This window comes from Xiphophorus maculatus, chromosome 19 (genome assembly GCF_002775205.1).
Source record: "Xiphophorus maculatus strain JP 163 A chromosome 19, X_maculatus-5.0-male, whole genome shotgun sequence".
In the NCBI taxonomy this organism is placed as follows: Eukaryota; Metazoa; Chordata; class Actinopteri; order Cyprinodontiformes; family Poeciliidae; genus Xiphophorus; species Xiphophorus maculatus.
Window position 1 is genome coordinate 18563061 of NC_036461.1, and position 19762 is coordinate 18582822.

At 38.5% G+C, this 19762-nt stretch overlaps 1 protein-coding gene across 1 annotated transcript; it reads left to right on the forward strand.

Annotated features, from left to right (window-relative positions):
• Positions 1-532: 532 nt before the first annotated feature.
• On the forward strand, positions 533-10795 carry LOC102219766 (eukaryotic translation initiation factor 5A-1-like). The gene is made up of 5 exons (XM_005809333.3): positions 533-615; positions 1939-2113; positions 2280-2384; positions 2903-3034; positions 3357-10795. Exons 2-5 carry the CDS (start codon positions 1952-1954, stop codon positions 3420-3422), a joined length of 465 nt encoding a protein of 154 aa, XP_005809390.1. The 5' UTR covers positions 533-615; positions 1939-1951; the 3' UTR covers positions 3423-10795.
• The last annotated feature ends 8967 nt before the right edge of the window (positions 10796-19762 follow it).

Sequence of the window (19762 nt, forward strand, 5' to 3'; positions counted from 1 at the left end):
CTTCCATTTGATTATCTAGGCCACAGGTGTGAAACTCCAGTCCTCGAGGGCCGCTGTCCTGCAGTTTTTAGATGTGCCACAGGTACAAAACACTGGAATGAAATGGCTTAATTACCTCCTCCTTGTGTAGATCAGTTCTCCAGAGCCTTGCTAATGACCTAATTATTCTATTCAGGTGTGATGCAGCAGAGGCACATCTAAAAGTTGGAGGACAGCGGCCCTTGAGGACTGGAGTTTGACACCCCTGATCTAGGCCATAAGATGCCTATATACCATAACGTCTCTGTATCAAAAATCCATTTTTATTGGCCTTATTTAAAATTTAAAATTTCTTAGAAAATTGAGAGTGATTGATAGTGCACTATCAATGCTGGTAACTCGACCCTTATTAAAACGAACTGTTTGCTTATGTGTAACGAATATGTAACGTTCATGAGAAATATATTGTGCTTAACCAAACATGAGAGTTTTAGCTGTCCACGCGCTCAGTCAGGGAGGAGCGCTGCCTCCACTACGTCGGCGCTGCCCGGAGTTCACCGCTCACCTACATCACTCCTCCACGAAACTCCACGCATGCGACGTGATTCTCATCTTTTGGTGTAAGCGACACAGAAGGTAAGCCAGGCAGACTCCTAATAACACGTTTTGACAGTAACTGCTCATTAAGCAACATGATGGACACCGGTATAGCATAGCTTCGTCTAATATTTGATAATAGGTGGGCTTCGTAATCACCGGCGCCCCAGCAGTGATTTGTGCGAATGAAATGAGAGGGTGGTGCTTTAGCTAGCATCTGCAGCCAGGCTGGATGTACAGTGAGAAAGCTAGCAGGAGTAACTGCGAGAAATTGAGACGTTGGAAGCTGAGATTATAGTTTCTAGTTTATACTCTTTTGTCTAAATTGCCACGTCGTTAATGGGTTTAATTTTATCAGTTGTTTGTACTGCTGAGAAAGGACTAATGTAACGGTCATTGTTCAATTGAACAGTGACCACAATAAAATGGAGCAATTGGCATATTGTTGTACAAACACGTCTATAGCAATAGGCTATTGGCTTGTGGCCTGAGTGCCCAACACAGTCTTGGTTGCTCCTCCTGATTGAGAGAAATAAAAGCTGAAATTTCCCTTGACTGAAACGTGTTTGTATCATCCTAAAGTGCAGCTTTAAATTGACGTTGTTTTAGATGACGAACATGCTAGTTTGGACAATCATGGAGAAGAAAACTGACTTGACAACAATGTAACAAACTGTCACAAGGCCCTCCACAAGAATGCTGAAAGATCAATTATGAAAAGTTAAGTGGAAGGAAACAAGAGGGGTAGGTGCACATTGATAGGAGTTTTGAAGCAAGTCCCATTCCAGATTTTTGGGGGAGATTTGCAAGGCGTAGGATGCAGCAAGAGTTGGTGTACCATTTAAAAGCATGAAATCAAAATCAAATGATTAAGATCGTGTGGCTTGCATGATTCATACAAGAAACCTTTGTATTTGAACAATATCAATATGAAAAGGTGAAAGAAACAAGTAAAATAAATCTGCCATTTATCAAAGAAAAAATTTTTTAGAGACACTGCAGTTCACTGAAAATGTTGGCAACGGTGTTAGAAAAAGAAGCAGAGAGAAATGTGATTAATTGCAACAAGAAGATCAATTCATCACAATTCTATGATCTCCTGATAAAAGGCAGCCCCAGTAGAGCTCTGATTTTAATCAATCAGTTTCCATGTGTTCCTCCATGTTGCTTTTATTAATTTTCCTCTGTTTAACACAGTCTTATCCACATCTACTGAAACAGAAGTTGTTACTGACATATTTAGTGGATTTCTGATGTTGCATAGCTTTCTACATGTGTGAAATATTCATAAAGATAAGTTTTTTTCCTTGCTGTTAGATGTAAAGAAAGGTACTAACTTCTTTTCCTTGGTGCCTGGAGCAGCCCCTGGCCCACTATGGCAGATGATGACTTCTCCACCGCAGATGCTGGCGCCTCAGCTACATTCCCCATTCAGTGCTCTGCACTGAGGAAGAATGGCTTTGTTATGCTGAAAGGACGTCCCTGTAAGATAGTTGAGATGTCTACCTCCAAGACGGGAAAGCATGGGCATGCCAAGGTAAAACCTTTCTCCTCCATTGGCTTCAGAGTGAAATAAATGTTTTATTTATTTAGGGTTTTTTTTATCCTTGTTTGTTCTCAGAATTTATTGTAAGACCCAGGTCTATTTCTTTAAACTTTTTTTCTGGAAGTCATATTTTAGTAAAGATGAGTATTACTCTTAGGTGCATCTTACTGGAATCGACATTTTTACTGCGAAGAAGTATGAAGATATCTGCCCCTCCACACATAACATGGATGTCCCAAATGTGATAAGAAAGGACTATCAGGTGAGAGAACCCTTTTGGAGAAGGTTATGGTATTTATGAAATGTTTGTACGACCTAGAAGTAGTTGCATCAGTCGAAGCGACATTATATTCCAGTACCTGTTCTCCAAATCAACATAGCATCTCTGCATAATTTCTAGAGCCATGTTTCAGTAACTTCTTAAATTGCATTTTACATATAAGATCCTGTATGAAGGAGACAAAGATAAATCTAGCAATCAGAGGGGTATCTTTAATATTAGGCCAACAAATCAAGCTTGTTATATTGTTATATCAGTGACACAATATTGATATTGTTACCAGTTTATCTCATCAGAACATGTTTGCCATATTGCTGAGAGAACATTTTGAGAACTTTGAAAACCAGATTCCTATTTCTTCCACCTCACAATTACCTTCTTATGTCTGTCGTGAATTTTAAACTTGAACTGCCAAAAAATTTTCCCCAGATATATCGGCCAGTTTTATTTTATTTGTGCTCTCTGTTTTCTTGGATGCTTTGCCTGGAGGCACATTTTAGGTTCTTGATATCATAGACGGCTTCCTGACCCTGATGGAAGACAACGGAGAGACCAGAGAGGATCTCAGGCTGCCAGACGGTGACATGGGCAAAGAAATTGTGAAAAAACTAGAGAGTGGAGACCAGTTTCTGGTAAAGATTTCCTGTTTTCTTTTTTACACAAAGTCGTAGCTAATTAGGATCTGCAGCATATACAATACAGTCAGAGGTTAACATACACTCATTATCAGCACGAATGTCCCATTAGCACTGAGCTTTTAGTGTATGGTTCTACAGAACTGAAATTAAATCTCAACCTTACTCAAAATGTGTGGACTAGATACAAACGTCCGTCTCCATTATTAAAGGACATTCATGCGAAAGATGATGGTATGTACATTTCTAAATGGCTCTGTAAAATGTTCTTCTTGAGTAATAAGGTGATTCTTGATTTTTTTTTTTTTTTTTTTTTCAGGTGACTGTGTGGAGAGCTGTGGCTGACGAATCTGTAGTTGGCATTAAGAACATGACTCCTATTTAGACCATGGCAACAGTGTAGACCTCAGATTCCTATCGCCCTCTGTGGTTTTAAAGCTTCACCAAAGCTACTGGCCTTCACCACACAGCTCAACCGGTGTCCCACTTCGATCCGATCCTCCCCTGCTGTAAGCTGAAATTCTAGAAACTGGACTCAGACAGCTTCAGCTGCACTTCACACTCAGACCAAATTGTCCATTCATTGCTTTCATAGCACCACTGTGTAGCACATGCCAGGTACTATAGGAGGAGTCTTTGGCCATGTTCCACAAAATCATATCATTCCTACTCGGGTGCGTTGTTCGCACGCCAGCTAGCTAACTTCAGTTTCAATAAAAAAAAAAAAAAATCTTATTAGCTGTATTGCAGCTCCCCTCCGCTGAAAATCTGTCTCTGTTTTCACTTTGCATTCACACAGCTCCCTGTTTAGCATCTGTGGGTTTTTATGTAGATCACAGAGTTTCTTTCTTTTTCTCCACTCGCACTGCAGATCTGCAGTCAAGTTTTCTACTGCATGTAGCCCGGTCCCAAGGTCAGTGCTTTCCAGCTGACAACTGTGCTGTCTCAGCAGCCCAAACAGGCTGGAGCAGACAGAGGTAGGCAGAGTGAGGCAGTTTTCTTCCTCTATGCTATGAAACTTAATGTTTTTTTGTTTTGTTTTTTCACTTGAGGCCTTCACAAGTTGGCAAATGTGTAGAAATTATTTTGAAGAAAAAAAAAAAGAAACGTAACAAATCGTTGTTAAATGTACATATAAATGTTAGCAAATCTTATGTAAAGCAAACTGCATCTGCAGAAGATAAGATCGGAATGTGTAGCAAAAAAAAGGAGGAAATGACGTTTTTACATTTGCATGTTGCATCCATAGTTAAGGGGAAGCGAAGGAATATATTGTCGCTGATTGGCGACTTGTGGGAGAGCTGTAGGAAACACTTTAGAGAGTTTGTGTGCAGAGTTTGCACTCTAATATATGACTGCACAGAGACTCTTGGACTTGTATAAAAAATAATGCTAGTCTTTTTTATTTTTCTTCATTTAATTTACCTACACTGTTAAGGGTGACAGTAGATAAATGCAGGACATTTGAGTCTCCTGCTGAACAGTGCTTTGGAGATATTTTAAACTTTTTCACATTACAACCTCAAGGTTCAGTGTTTTTTTTTTTTGTTTTTTGGAATGGACCAATACAGAGTGGTGTGTGGTTAAAATCTGAAGAGGACAAGGGCAACTTAAAAAGTCACACCATTAAGATTTTCTTTGTGGAGAATACATAATTTGTGTCGGTCTGTCACATAAAACCACAATAAAATGAAATGTTGAGGGTTGTAGTTGTAATTGGACAAAATCTTCAAAGAGTACGTCGACTTTTGTGAGGTGCTGGATCCATTTGGGTGCAAGAGAACCTGCTTTTCCAAGCATGTATGTTTACCCTACCTCCTGATGAAAACCCAAATTAAAAATATCTTCTAATTGTGTTAATAATATCTTGGAAGCAGTGTAGCCTAAGGATTATATTTAGTTGTGGTTTAGAGTGCTCTGACAGAAGCATAAAATGTTTTGAAGGAGTTTGCATGTGTTCAGAAGAGACAAATTGCTGCCAGTGAGATGTGGGAATGACGCATTTAGATTTGGAGGAAGTTCTTCTGCTGCACGAGAAGGAATAAAAGCAATACTTTAAGGTACTTTTAAAGTTTTCCACCATAATGCTGTTTTTAAATCCTCTTAAAAGTTTTAAGGTAACTGGTTTCTGTAGCAGAATCTCTCAATCCTTAAGAATGGGTGAGGAAAATGTTTACATGATGCTTAATGACATCAGGTCACTGCTCAAAAGTTAATCATAAATGGATTTTTTTTAAAAATTTGTGTAAAGATGCAGATTGTAATGGGGCATTTGAAGGTTTTCTGTTCAGTTTTTGTACAACAGCAGCCGGTCTGTTACTTTTGCCTGGGCTTCAGGTATCCTAAAGTATTTGATTTTTAGTTTAGTTTTTTTTAATTATTATTATTCCACCAAAACACCAAAATAGTTTGGTATATTTTTTTTATTTGCGATCATTCTAGTTTATTTGCTTTATTTACATAACATTCTATAAGGAATTTGTAGCTTTTAATTCGAAGCACCAGTTTGATACTTGTAAATAAATCTGAGAAAGTATGTCTATGAGCCCTCATTCTGAACTTTGCAAGATGAATAACACATGTTAATTAAGCACTCTCTAGCACTTTGCCGTGTCCGATTTTATTTTAAGTATTTATTTTGTGTGTACATGTGCCTGTACAAAAATTAAGTTTTGCCTTTTTAAAAATGTATTACAAATTCCTAATGTCGAAGTAACTTCTATTCTCATGGCATCTAAAGAAGAGGTGTCTTCTTCAACACATTAGTGCTCATCTGTGTATGTGTAAGAAAGTAGATTTTTGTTTGTTTTATTTCTTTCATTTAGTCTCTTTTGCCAGACGGTTTCATTATTCAGCCGTAAGGAGAAGCGTCTCTTTAAGCTGCCTCCAAGTAACTAAAATGCCAATCTGGACTTCCAGGAGTTAAGCTAACTTTGTGAATCATCTAGAACGCCGCATTAAATGTTTGTCTTTTAGTTAATAAAACACAAAGGTGGTGTGCAACGTCCTCTTCAAAAAATGGTGACTATTATTTGTTTAAGCATTTTTTAACAACCAAGACTGGAGACGCAGGCTTCTGACCACAGATCCATGAGTTGTCGCTCCTTCTCACTTTTGTTTTATCCACATCCAGCGTCGATGCTGAATAATGTACTAATGGCTAACGTCCAGTATTCTGTCTTCAGTCCAATTTGGTGTGCATTATTGGTTAGAATTGAGGAAATGTAACTCACTGCCAAGAGGCATAGTCGACCGTTAGGACACTGTTGACTCGCCACCTCAGAAACATAACAACATAAACACGGCGGTATTACATGTCTTGCGTATGGCTCAGGGGAATGCTGTGCGTTGCAAACTAAGGCTTTTGGGTAAATCACAGAGCATTCTGTAAAAGGACACAAGACCTGCAATCCTGACTGATCGACTTGTATGATATGGAAGAATAAAGTAAACTATAATGGCGGCTTCATTGTTACGTGTTTATTGCGAAACTGTGATCTGAAACGGGCTAAAGAGATGACCAGAAGGCTTGAGAGTGTTTTCTGAACGTGGCTGTTCACTTTGGTAAATGGTTTCATCATGATCTCCTCTTAAAGCTGCCTCTGGTTGTTCAGCTTCTTTCCACGTTTGAGTGCTCATGAATTAAAACTATCAAATCATGCACAGCTATGTTCCAGCTGGGTTTTTGCCTATGACTCCATTGTCTGCTGGTTGTAAAGACCCTTGCTTCCTTTAGTCATGTAGCTAACTAAGTCGACCTTCAAGGTCAAAGGTGTCCAGAACATGTATGTTCAATTTGTGTGAATGGTGAGAGTTTTTGTTTCAAATGATCCTACAGAACATCTTCTGTAGCTACGACCCACCTCCAAGCTACAAATCCAGCTTACTCGTTTGCTATGTACATCAACCTTCAGGGGGTTTTGGTTGCTTCAGAAGATATAAAAGTCCTGACATGAAGTGTTTTTGTGACAGAAGCTCTTGGGATGGCTACCATGACTGCTTTTGGTTTTGTTTGAGATCCTTTTGCCTTCAAATAATGATCTTGTGAGTTTTCTAGTATTTGCACAATTGTCTGTCTCAGATGTAATAGGATTTGGACTTTGCAGATTATTTTGCTTTTGATAGGGCTACTTCTATTTGTCAAAGCAAAACTGGCTCATATGTATGTTTGGATCGTTACATACTGTATCTGAAAGTGGAAAATAGGCAACCTATGCTGGAGTGTCATACATATTTGCAGTTTCTAGTGGGGAAATTGACCTGCTCTGGAAAATATTTGGATACCTATTTTCTCTATTCTGACTAATGTTTGGCTGCTGTCCTGAAAACACTTTCTTTTCATTGTTTTGCAAAATAAAGTCCCTTCAGATGTCCCAGTCTTTGCTTCACTGACAAATTATTTAATCTTGTTTTATTGCAATAGAGTTGTTCTCCATTCATCTCTCTTCAAAATAACTCCACCGTCTACCAACAAGATATTTATAAATTAAATTGAATTTGTCATGTAAAGTATGGATTCAGTCCAGTTTCAGAATGGTTTTCTAGTGCGCAGTTGGAAGGTACTTCTAATACTGCAACTACTATGAAGTGAAAAATTCTGCTCCATCAAAATGTTTATGTCCATCAATCAATCAAAATGTTATGAAAGAAGATTAGAGCCAGTAGGAAAAATAAAAAACTGACTAAAATCTTCTGAAATCAAAAGTCAGAATTCTTTTGATTCTCTTTCTAATTCTCTTTTGTAAAATGTAAAAGAAGAAAAAAGGATGAGCTGTCCGAACTATTAGATTCTCTGAGTTCAACAGTAGATGGCAATAACACATCACTTTTCATGTATATACAATCTTTTGTTTTTAGTGGTAAAAGTGTTTGCACGTCCTTGACGTGAGAGTAAAGTTTTTTTTGCGTGTGTGTGTATAATTAGACAAGATTTTAAACATTTTAATGCAACTCTCAGTGACACCCAATTTTATTTGTGCCTAAGCCATGAATTTTATAGAGAAAATTGTCTAAAAGCAGTGAAAATACTGCTGCAAATAGCCACAAACACCCTTTTAAGTGCATGTAAACAGTGATCCTTCCCACAGGACGAGCCGCGTTGGATTACCTGTGAGGACGGGCTCAGTAACACAGGCTTCTTGGTCATTACAATGGAAACTCCTGCACTTATTCCTGCCAAGAATGTTTTGCCGGGATATGCAGAACTCTTTCAAGGCTCACGTGGGAAGTGAAGCCGGGATTGCACAGAGGATTGACCGAGGTACTACAAACCATCCCGCAGAACCCTGAACCTGTTTATGCAGACGGCAAACCTGTCGGATTCCTCTCTGATTTATGAGAGAGATGAGCCGGACTGAAATGGCTCCGCATTTGATAGAGTTTTGTGGCACAAGGCTTGTCTTATAAGTCGGGGAAAGAAGTGCTCTACACACATCGGCTGCTTACATCAACAGTGAGGTTGGGTCAAGCATAGGAAGGGCCCTTCCGTAACGGCGGGATCTGTTTCTCGAAACAGCGTGAAAAGGGGAGGCAGAGGAGATCAAAGCCCGCGTGTGAACCGTGCTTTTATTGAAACTATGTGGGATTAACCAGACTTGTCTTTCTGCGTGCATGAAAGGGAATGCCCATAAAACTTGAAGAGAATTTTTTTTTATATATGTTTTCTTTCACCTCTTTTCTGCTAGTAGGTTGAATCTACTATAGGATCCAAAAGGATCCAGATTTTCTTTTGGAATCAAATCAAGTGGAAACCCTGTCATCTTTGACAGCAATCAGGAGGATTGATATAGGATAGAAGGAGGCATTTTGGGCTCCTTTCATGTGCTGTGTCCCACTGAGAGACAAACAGCTGGGGGAGGTTTGTGTGCCAGATGGGAGGAGAAACGAGCGTATTGGTGAGGAGCCTTTGATGGATGGTGATATTTTTACATAAGTGACCATTTATCACTCGCCGGACAGCTTTTTCTCCCCCCCTCCCCCTCTAACGACACCAGTTCATTGCAAAAGTTTTTATGGCTCTCCAAGATTATTGCGCATTTTCCCTTGATACAACAAACTTCTGTGTATTTCGTTGAGATGTTAAATGACAGACCCACACAAATTAGTGCATCATTAGGAAGTGGAAGGATAACAATACACGGTTTTCAAAATGTTGGAAGACCCCCCCAAAAAGAATATGTCTAGGAAATTATCTCGAGGAGTGTTAATAGGGAAAGCAGTTGAGAGGTTTGTGACTCTGGAGGGGCTGCAGAGATCGCGAGCTCAGGTGGAAGACATTTTCCATTTTGTGAATTGTTTAATTTGTGCTTAAAAATGTTGGTCTAATAAACCTGCATTAACCGTCTGTGGTGAGGGGGTCAAGCTGGACCATTGTAAAATTGCTGTCTATGTCTGCTGAAAATCAAGTGAAGACTTGGAGTTGGAATTGCGAGAAAGATGGCTTCTCACGTATCACCTTGGGAGGACAAATATAGATGCAGGATACTACTGGAAACCATATATCTAGTTACTTTAATTTTGCTGGACCTGCTATTTTCTTTTCTTTTCAACTATGTCTCTGTGTGAGTGGTGTTCAGGAAACTGTGATTAAGACCAGAAGGGAGCTTTTCATCAAAAAATGGCTATGATAACAGATGTGTTCATTTGAGTAAGGGGCTCGCAGCATGCTTCGTATTTTAATCTTACTCTCAGATAGCTGTGAAGATGTTCTGTGCAGCAGTGAAGGAATAACTTTACTTTGTGGGTAAAACAATTTAGGAAAGCTAAATGCTACATTTTAACAACTACTATTTACCTCAAAGCCTTAAGCTAAGTTATTGCATATTGTTAATTTGTCTAACGTGCATTATTTTCTTTTGTGACAACACATTGCAGCTTTTCTAATTTATCCTCAGCCTGGTTAACAATGAGGCTTCTGTTTCTGACTGGTTGTCTCGGTTGAATCGAGTCTGATCCGGACTGTAACCTCCCGCTGCTGCATGTTGTTCCTGGCACAGCTTTGAACTTCCCTGTGTGTCTGCGGCGTATGTACTGTGTGCAAGCAGCACACAGAGTATGAGTGTATATTTGTCAGAGCAGGTAGTAGACTTAGTAGCTGGAATGTTCGGAGCCGGCGTCCAACATCTGGAGGCTGACTCCAGAAGAAGCATAAAGAAGAGCTGGTGGGTCGGACAGATCATTATTCAAACCAGATGGGGGTAACTTCTCATAAAAGTGGTATATAAACAAAAAAAACCCCACCACGCTGTATTTTCTTTCACTTTTATTTTGTTCAGCTTAGGAGTAAATGGCCATTCTTCTCTAGTGTGCTCTATAAAGTAAGATATTTTAGGAAAAATAATGAATATACAAGAAACACGGGATAATTCTGAATTCATTGGGAATTTTCTGCTTTGGAGTTCGTTTAAATAAGTTTTGTCATATATTTGAATTTTAGGTTCGGGTTAGTCTATGACATTTGAGTTAGTGTGAGGTCAATGCACACATTTCAGAACCTGAATATTAGCCTCTTTATTCATTCCTACACCACTTTTGATGTGTTTCTTAGACCCTTGTTTTTATGTTGATGTTCCAATTGTCCCATTTAACCCTCCTTTGTGCAATGCACCAGCATGATGCTGCCATCACCATGACCACTGGTGTCGTGCTCTTGGATTCGAAAGCCAAACCATAAAATGTTTCTCCAGAAGGCATTTGTCTTTTGTCAAATGCAAGTGTCAGTGGGCCATCGGGATTATTATTAAAGACATTACAAACATGTCCGATTGTTATCTTTGTGAGTTATTTGCATGAAATCTAGATTTGTGTGAGTGCAGAAATATGGACAGGACAGCTGCTGGATGCAGAGTGCACCAGCGACATATTTAAAAAAGTAACATTTTCTTTGTGTGTCATTTACAACCCGTACAATTTCTATATTGCATTTGTGGACGTGCAGACACACAAGCTACATTTTTCCTTAAGGTGGCGCTCAGAAGAAAAAAAAACAAACAAACAAACAAAAAAAAAACCAACCAATCACTTAGATTCGAAAGAGTGCAACAAATAGGTCCAACGCAATGATTATTGACATACTGAATCAGGTGGTAATAAGGCCATCTGCTGGCCATAGTAGTGATGGTATCATTTAAAAAAAAAAGAAGTAGTCCTAAAAACATTTATATCCTTATCCAGCTCAGATACAGTTGGATCCACAAGAATTACACATTTAAAAATCTACTTGTTTGCGCGAAAGTTTTCTTTCAGGACAGTCTGATAAAATGTAGATGCAAAATAAAAGATTTATCTTCCTACTTCCTTTCTGCGTGTGCGTTTGTTGTTGGGATTTATGGTCTGCCAAGCCAAGAAAACAATCTCAAGGATATCCAGTAATTTTCCATTCTTTGTTGAAATGAACCAATGTTGTTTTGTCTTGTCCCGAAGGGGAGCGCCGTGAGAAAACAGCGATGCAGCTGATGCACAGCTCTTATCTTTGCTGTTGGAAGTAACTGTAATAGTGACTAATGCTATGTAGACACACATTTTTCTTCATCTGCACCTGTGGATGGAGCTGACGTTAACTGTAAAGAATGACAAAGAGGAAAAGCCCTGATTCCACACAATGACAGACGCACTGTGTGCCTGCTGAATGGACGCCTAAGCTAGATTTTCTCTTAACAAACTTGAGCGCAAACAGTTTTGAGTGTGTTTATGTGTCTTTAGGTGTTAAATTTGGAGGCGCACTTTTTTTTTTATTTGTATTTTTTCTGGCATGTGTGTACGTGTGAGCTAATCAGAATCTGATGCGGTGCATATGTTCGGGGGTTGTGTATGTTTACGGACTGAGGGGATGGGAGCGCTTGGGAAAACAGCGTTACCCAGGGTACAGTTCCCCTGGATCACAGGTTACAGCCCCAGGGGATTGTGGGATGGGTTGGACCACTGTAGGAAATGGATAGTGTAGTGAGTTGTGTATGTGTGCGTGTGTGTGTGAGTATTTATGTAAGAATGTTTTACTGACCATAAAAGAGAGAGAGAAGAGGAGGTGAACATTAGTGACATCACGGTAAATCAGATAAAGCTGTTCTCAATTGTCTTTGCTGATATCCTTGCTCCTGTACTTGTGTCCAAGCTGAAAAGTACAGTACATATTAATGAAAAGTATTTGCTGGCAAAGCTGCAGTTCAAAATTCCTCTATCTATTTATTTGCTCTAGTAACTCCCTCTGGAGTGGCTTCCTGCTGAAACACAACCTTTTTTTTTTCCATGGATTAGATAGAAAGTATCCAGTATGAAGGCCATAAGTCCATTGCAACAATTCCCTTTTCACGTGAGATATTAGCCAATCTTAATAGAGAACAGATATCCATTGCAAATAAAAGCTTTCCAGTTAACACTTGTGGTTCAAGAAATTCTGTCCTGTGATGGATTTTGGGGAAACTAAAGAATATAGAATCTTTTTGCGTGGAGTTTCCATACTCTCCATGTGCATGCATGGCTTCTCTGACATGATCATTATGTCAATCGGAGTCTTTAAAAATGATCCTCAGTAGTTACGTATCGTCTTGGCCTCATGATTTCAAAATGTGAACAACATGATGAGGATGACTGTTTAGAGTCCAATTCTGATTCAAGCGATTTATTGGCCGATTCATGGTGAATTGTGCCCTTAAGCTACTTATATTTTCAATAAAGATGAAATGATGACAAACTTCCTTGTTGTTTCACTCATTTTGGATGTGTCAAATATTTTTTTTCTACTTCACCAGTGCGAAGTAGCTGTACTAAAAGACACAAAATAGCTTCCTGAAGCCATTGTCACAGCTATTCATCCAGCAGGCCTGGCATAAATGGCGACTCGGTTTGATTGAGGTTGCCATGTTTTGCCTGTTCTGCTGTTGAGGAGAATCAACTATTTAGCCATCCATGCTCAGCTCTAATGAGAACTGATGCAACCAGCAGCAGAGCTTTATTTGAACAGGCAAAATATGGTGACTGTTCCACTCAGAGTCAGAATAGGAACTGTCAAATGTAATAAGAAAGGGAGGGCACCAAAATCTGTTGTCTGTGTGCCATGTAAGCACCCCAAGCTGTGAAAGAGCAAGGGAAAGCGGTATTTCAGACATTTCCCCGTTTTTAACGGGGTTAAAAACAGTATTTACCTGCATCAGTGAAAATGAACGGATTCTAGATTGATGCTTTGAACTGTGATCTCAAGTTAATCTGCAGCACAGTGCAAGAAAAGGAAAAAAAAAAAACGTCCATACTTTCCTCCATAATTCAGATACATCGGGAAGAATCAGACTGCATTGTCTAGAGCCTCGTTTAATCCACAGATGTAACTTTATGGTAAATGTTATTCCTGTTTGTGAATGAATGATGTTCAGAATGTACTGAAATTCTGATTATGCCCTCTCACAATCTATACTCTGTTTCTGAGAAGTTCAAGTGTTTGCAGCCCAAGGACATCTGCACTGATCATTTGTTTGACTGCTTTGTTTCACTAAGGCATTCACATGTAAATATGTAAAAATGACATGTAAATATGAAAGCCAAAAGTAAAAGGTACAGTTTTCCATCCATCCACCTAGAATCCATCCTTTCATTCTCATTCTGCTCCTATCAATTTAGTGAAGCAGGAACTTCAGCAGATCCCTCCTTGACTATCCATGCTTTTCACCAACTCAGTCAACATGAAGGAAGTTCATTTCTACTGCTTGTGTCATCTCCTTCTTGTGGTCTTGACCCACAGCTCATAGTTTTACGTTCGTGTTGGAACGTAAAACAACTGGTAAATTACTAATTTCTCTCTGCAGTTGTTTCGGTTTTGTTCCCGTATTCTGTTTTCCTCCGCGGATCAAAAGTCAAAGATAATTGAAAACCTCCATTTTTGAGGTGGGGACTCATGCTCAGCCCATTGCGACAGACACGTTATCATAAAACTGAAACACAACATAAATGATATTAGTCTACCAAGTGTATCAAGAGACATTTTAAAACTCTCATCATAGTAACTTGTTAGCGTTGGGCTGCACATAATGAAGTAAAGGGCTTTTATCTGCCGTTGTTGGTTTCTGTTTGCACAAAAGGCTGGATCATACTTGGGGCCTCTCTGAATCATTGTTTTCCAAATTGTGTTGCCGTGGCAGCGGGAGGACTGAGGGTTCTGCCACAATGAGTCACATAAATCTACACTTTAAAGGGAGCAGCCCTGTGCTGCACCTGAGTCTGGTCAGAAACCATTCAAGTGGGATGTTTACACCTAAAGGCTAAATGTGATTGGAAGTAACAGCCAAGGATATTTTCTCTTTAGAACTACATTACATATATAGTGATTAAATAAAATTACTGTTAGACAGCTATGTACGTAATTGTATTTTTAAAGTAATTTTTTATTTTTGTTTCTTTTGACTGTAAGTATTATGAAAGCATTAGAGTGGCCCACCAGGGTCCTGACTTGACTTCTGTTAGCAAATTTATAGGTGGGGTTAAATATTCGGGAGTTGGAAAGAAGTCTTTCAACCTCAAAGACTTGCAACTCATCACAAAAGACAATTGATCAAAATACCAAAAACAGGTCAACAATTACAAGATGGTGTTGCTATTGTCAAAATATATTTTTAAATGGACTGTTGTGAAGGGTATCAATAATTGTGAGCCTGCCATTTTTACTAGAGTCACATTTTGTTAAATGTGATACTTCATCTTAGTCAGAAATGATGCTCTGTTTGAATGAAAATAATTTTAAATGCATTTCTTCCAGGGCTATGGATAATTCTGGGCTTAACTCCAACAAAATTATGTAAAAGCTGAAGAAGCAAGAGCTTCCAGAAAACAATACTTGATTTATCATGCTTTTTTTAAGTTTTAGGCTTATTTTTAAATGCCCACGCACATTTTCAGGCCATCGAATGAGTTGATGGAGCTATGGTAAACCGTTTTTGCAATCTTTTTTTTTTTAAGTCATCTACTGATTCAGGACATTTTGTCATTCTGTTGCTCTTCCATCTCACGTCTCCTTTTCACACAGTCAGACACATTGTTTCAAGCTCCTGTTTTCAGAGATTTTGAGTTGACTTTAAATCCAAAGATGTTATTACCCTTTACTTCAGTTAAATAAAACATTGTTTCAAGTGGCAAAGTTTCCCAAAACTTTGATGAAGAAGCTTACAAAGTTTTAGATGTTGATATTCTGTCATTACTTTTGTAGAAAGCTACATATATGTGAAAAATTAAGAGGAGAAAATGCAGTTTGCTACCTAAAGGCCAAAAAAAAATTATTATTACACATTAGCGTAGTCTTTGTTCAGATACTTTGATATCACTTTTACACACATGAAATGAATACCCAAGCTAAAGTAACTTTTAATTACCTATGTGTCTAAAACAGTGTTGGTTTTACTTTCAGAATTGTTTTTCTTGAAGCGCCGCTTCTCTTGAGAAGTTCCAAAAGGTTCTTTTCTTTGGCCAACTTTTTTTTGGTCATTTGGCACCCCTTTAAGAAAATATGTATTTCATAAGTATTTCTGATAGCAGACAAATATTTATGTAGAAAACACAATCATTCTTTTTTTCTCTGAAACCATTTTTTGCCAGACACTGAAACTTTAAAGATGAAAAACTGAGTAAGTGCAGTGCCCCTCATATAAATCTTCTTAGCTTTTAGTTTTATTTTACAAAATCTCCTGCCGAAGACTTGGGTGTGATTGAATGAATATCACAAGTATTTGCCAAGAGAGTATACGCCTGCGCAATTAATAGAGAGTAGAGGGTAGAGTGACTTTTGTTTTTCAGTTTTTAGAGGAAAAAGTCAAACCAAGAATTGCTGGTTCCTCTGCTGAACGTGTGTTTTACCCCACACCTGTGATAGCCTCAGGCTGTTAGCGTGAAGGACGTGGAAGTTACACATCAATTGAAAACTAGTTCCCTGCCTTCTATTGCTAAACTGCCAGTCTGTCTGCATCTAATAATAAACATAAGTTACAGTGTGTCTCTGTGTGAGCTGAAGGTCAGTGAGCAGCCTCTCCTTCACTGAATTCCATAATAAACATTTAGGATGTACTTGACACAACCCAAAACACGATCTTCTGCTCACTTGACGAGGTCTCTGACTCTGTATTTTTTGTCTCCCCACAGTTGGATGAAAATGGCAGATGTGGGAGTAGAGCTGGGATCGCTGATTAGATGTGTCTCGCATATTGGGACATTGCAACATGTGAAAACTTAGCTGTGATATATTGCATCTTGTATCTTTTAGTGTTATTTCTGAACAGTATGTTTTGTTCAGTTGAATCAGCAGGATTTTAAGGGACACTAATTTATTATCACCTCTGAGTAGTTTTTATCAGCGGGAAACATTTGTGATAGTTAAATGCAGATGAACGCTAATATGAGCCTAATCAACCCAATGTTTTAGGGTTTTGAAAATAAAAACACGTCACTCTGGCATATTTGCTGTGTTGGATGTATTGCCTCTCCTTTAATGTATGTCTTTTTTTACTCATTTGAGAATGTTGTCCATCCATGCTTATGCTTATTTTGTCTTTTTCATCCTTTTCCATATTTAAAAGTGGAGCAGACAAACCAGCAAAGTAAAACAACTGAGTTGACATATCTTCCTGAAGATACTGCATTTTCTTGGAAGTACTTTCCAAACTCTCGATGTTGTGCAAACTCTTTTCATTGTTTTGGAGTATGATTCTTTTATTAAATTTAAACTTTCTAGTTACAGTTAGGTTGAAAGGTTAATATATATATATATAATCTGTTATACAGGTTAGACAAATTAGAAAAATAACAGCTTAGGGGCCAGTTTTGTTTGTAGGTTTCTTACTCTCCCTGAATCCCAGTGGCTGCATTAAATAGTTGCTAATAACTATCTAGTACCCTCATTATCCAGATAAAATTATGACATAATTTTTATTTTCTGGTGGAGGACAGCCAACTTGTCTTTTAGATTTCTGAAAACTGATTCCATTTGCTCTGACCATGTTCCAGGTCATTAGAATGTTATTGAAAAGTCAACTCACTAAGTAGAGCAGATTATATAGATTACTTACACACGAACTGGTGTTTTCAATCCCTTGATTTCTGTTAATTATGATGATTTTCTGCTTGCTGCTAAAGAAAGCATAATATTTAAGATTAGAATATGGCACCAGACCAACAAAAAAAGATACAGAAATGTCATCTTAATTAAATTAATGTCAAGTAACAGCTTAAATGTTTTTAAAAAACAATTTTGATATGTAATCCTAATGTGACAAATGTGCCTTGTCATATTGCATATTTTAATTTATGGAACACGTTAATCTCTGTCGTGGCTGTTGCTAGGGCGACAAAGCCCCCTTCAAATTTTATACTGAGATCCTGCGTGAGAAGACCTTATTGCAGACAGTGAACAGTGGGAGATTTACTTGGTTTGAGGAAGAATGACTCTATGAAAGAAAGAAAAGGAGGGACTGTGGCGGATGGGAAAATGTCAAAAGGTTAGATGTTTGGTCTGTAAGGGGCCTAATCAAATTATGAGACATCTGAACTATCAAATCTGGAACATGCAACGGATATTAGACCTCTGATTTTTCACCAGAAAAGGATCATTATGGCCAAAACATGAGTAAGTCTTTTTGAAATGCACTTGAACCAGATTTTGTGTAGCTCAAGTTGTACTGAGTAGTGGACCTACTTAGAGAAATATTTAAAAACAGAAAATGAACATAAAGCAGAGGAGGTAATTGTAACAAGGCGCCCTTTTGTGGCTAGATTTTACAGTGAGAATGAAAGGTTGAGGCAGAGTCAGGTGGAACAGCAACAGTTTATTCTTCTCACAGCATCAAGAACAATTTCACAGGTGAAACTGCAGCCTTAAATAGTCCCAGCTGTGACAGACCAAACCATCTTTAATTCACAGGGGGATCTCAATTCACCAATCTCCACCTATTTAAATAAAATACCTTTTAACAAATACAAACATTTTCACTTACTTTTTATAAATATTTTGTTTTATCATTACACCATAACGAAACATCACAAAAACCCATAAACAATCCTCCCCCCACTTTTCAATGGCCTCTCCCGGAAACTATATATGGTGTCTGGACCCCCAGGGCAGTATTTGTCCAAACACCCTGGAGAGAACACCGAAAAGACAGGTAGGTCACTTCATATTAGCACTCCACACTAAACAGATTATGCACAAACATTTGCTCATTTTTACCCACCAGTAGCTCATTGCTCTGAGTACCAACTATCCTCCCTTCACAGGCAACCACCTCACTTCTCAATGAGGAGCAGCTGTGCAAAGCCCAGAACAAAAAGCTACATGCTAACCACTAAAAATACTCAATAAATACAGTTAAAACTTATTGTGTGCAAATTGTTATTTATGTGCAAATCTATGCTTAGAGTGCAATGCTAAATACAGTGCTTGTTAATAAAGTGCAAAAAGTGCTTTTAAAAGTGCTATACAGTGACTTAAGTAAAAAAATAGTCCCAGTAATGAAGATGCCTTCATTACAGTTATTAAAAGATCATCAAAGATTTGGTTAAGTTGTAGAACTCCTGTTCTCTGAAATTACAGCTGCAAATGTTTTAGGGGTGTGTCTCTATCAGCTTTGCACAACCATAGACTAAAATGTTTATCCATTCTTTTTTGCTAAATAACTCAAGTTTAATCAGATTGGATTATGTGAACCTTAATTTTCAGCTTTTTCAACATATGCCAAGGCAGACTTTGGTCTGGACTTTTGCTGGGCCATTCCAACACATGAAAATGACTCCATTTAAGCTATTCCGTTGTAGCTCTGGCTGTATGTTTAGATTCACAGGCAGGCGCACAGTTTCCCTGATCTCAAAGGTTTTAATTAATGAAGTCACAGTAATGTGAGCAAACAGGTTAACAAGGCCTGCTGTGTGTTTGTAAAAACCTGAGTTACCCACTCATCCGCAGAATGTAACCTCCACCTCAGGCTCTAGTCGAACAGATTTTCGTCCTGGATTGTTTTTTATTTTGCTGCACCCTGCAGAAGAAAAACAAAAGCAGAGATTAAAAAAAAAACAACTTGAAGATAGTGGGTCCCCTGGTTATGTGCAGTATTCATTTTCTGTCATGCATCACATTTCGATAAAATCAAAAAGCTAAACCTTGGCCTGATGTAACCAGAGCATATTCTTCCACATGTTAGGAACTCTTAAGTCCTTTTTTTTTTTCAAAAGTTTCTTTGCTTCTGATCCATGAAGGACAGATTTTATTTAATTTTTTTAAGAGTAAGGAAGAAAGTTAAACACTCAACAGAGCTGTGTAGGGGTGGATCACCACAAAAATGAAAACCTGTTTTCCTCGGCAGGCTGTTTCACACAGCCAGGTTCTGGGTCTGAGAGATAATAGCATGCAAAGTGTCAGTTCCAGGGGCTTTATTTGTGGAGCGGGGCTATCTCTTTGTGGCCCTGTGTGTTTATAGAACAGCGTGTGCGTGCATTTTTGTGCGTGTGCTTATCTCAACATGCTCGCCACAAATATACCAGTGAAAACACGCCTTCCACCACCGTGCACTTTTTACACATGGAAGAAAGTGCGGGATAGGAGCCAAGCATATGTCCAACACACAAAGTAAGTGGTAGATTGTTAAATTCTCTAGTTGTTTACTTTGGTTCCCATTACTTTTTCCCTTTCCATCCCTTTATTCAGTTCCTTCTTTTTTCCTCACTTCATGTCCAGGCACTTTAATGATCAAAGCCTGACCTCTCCCT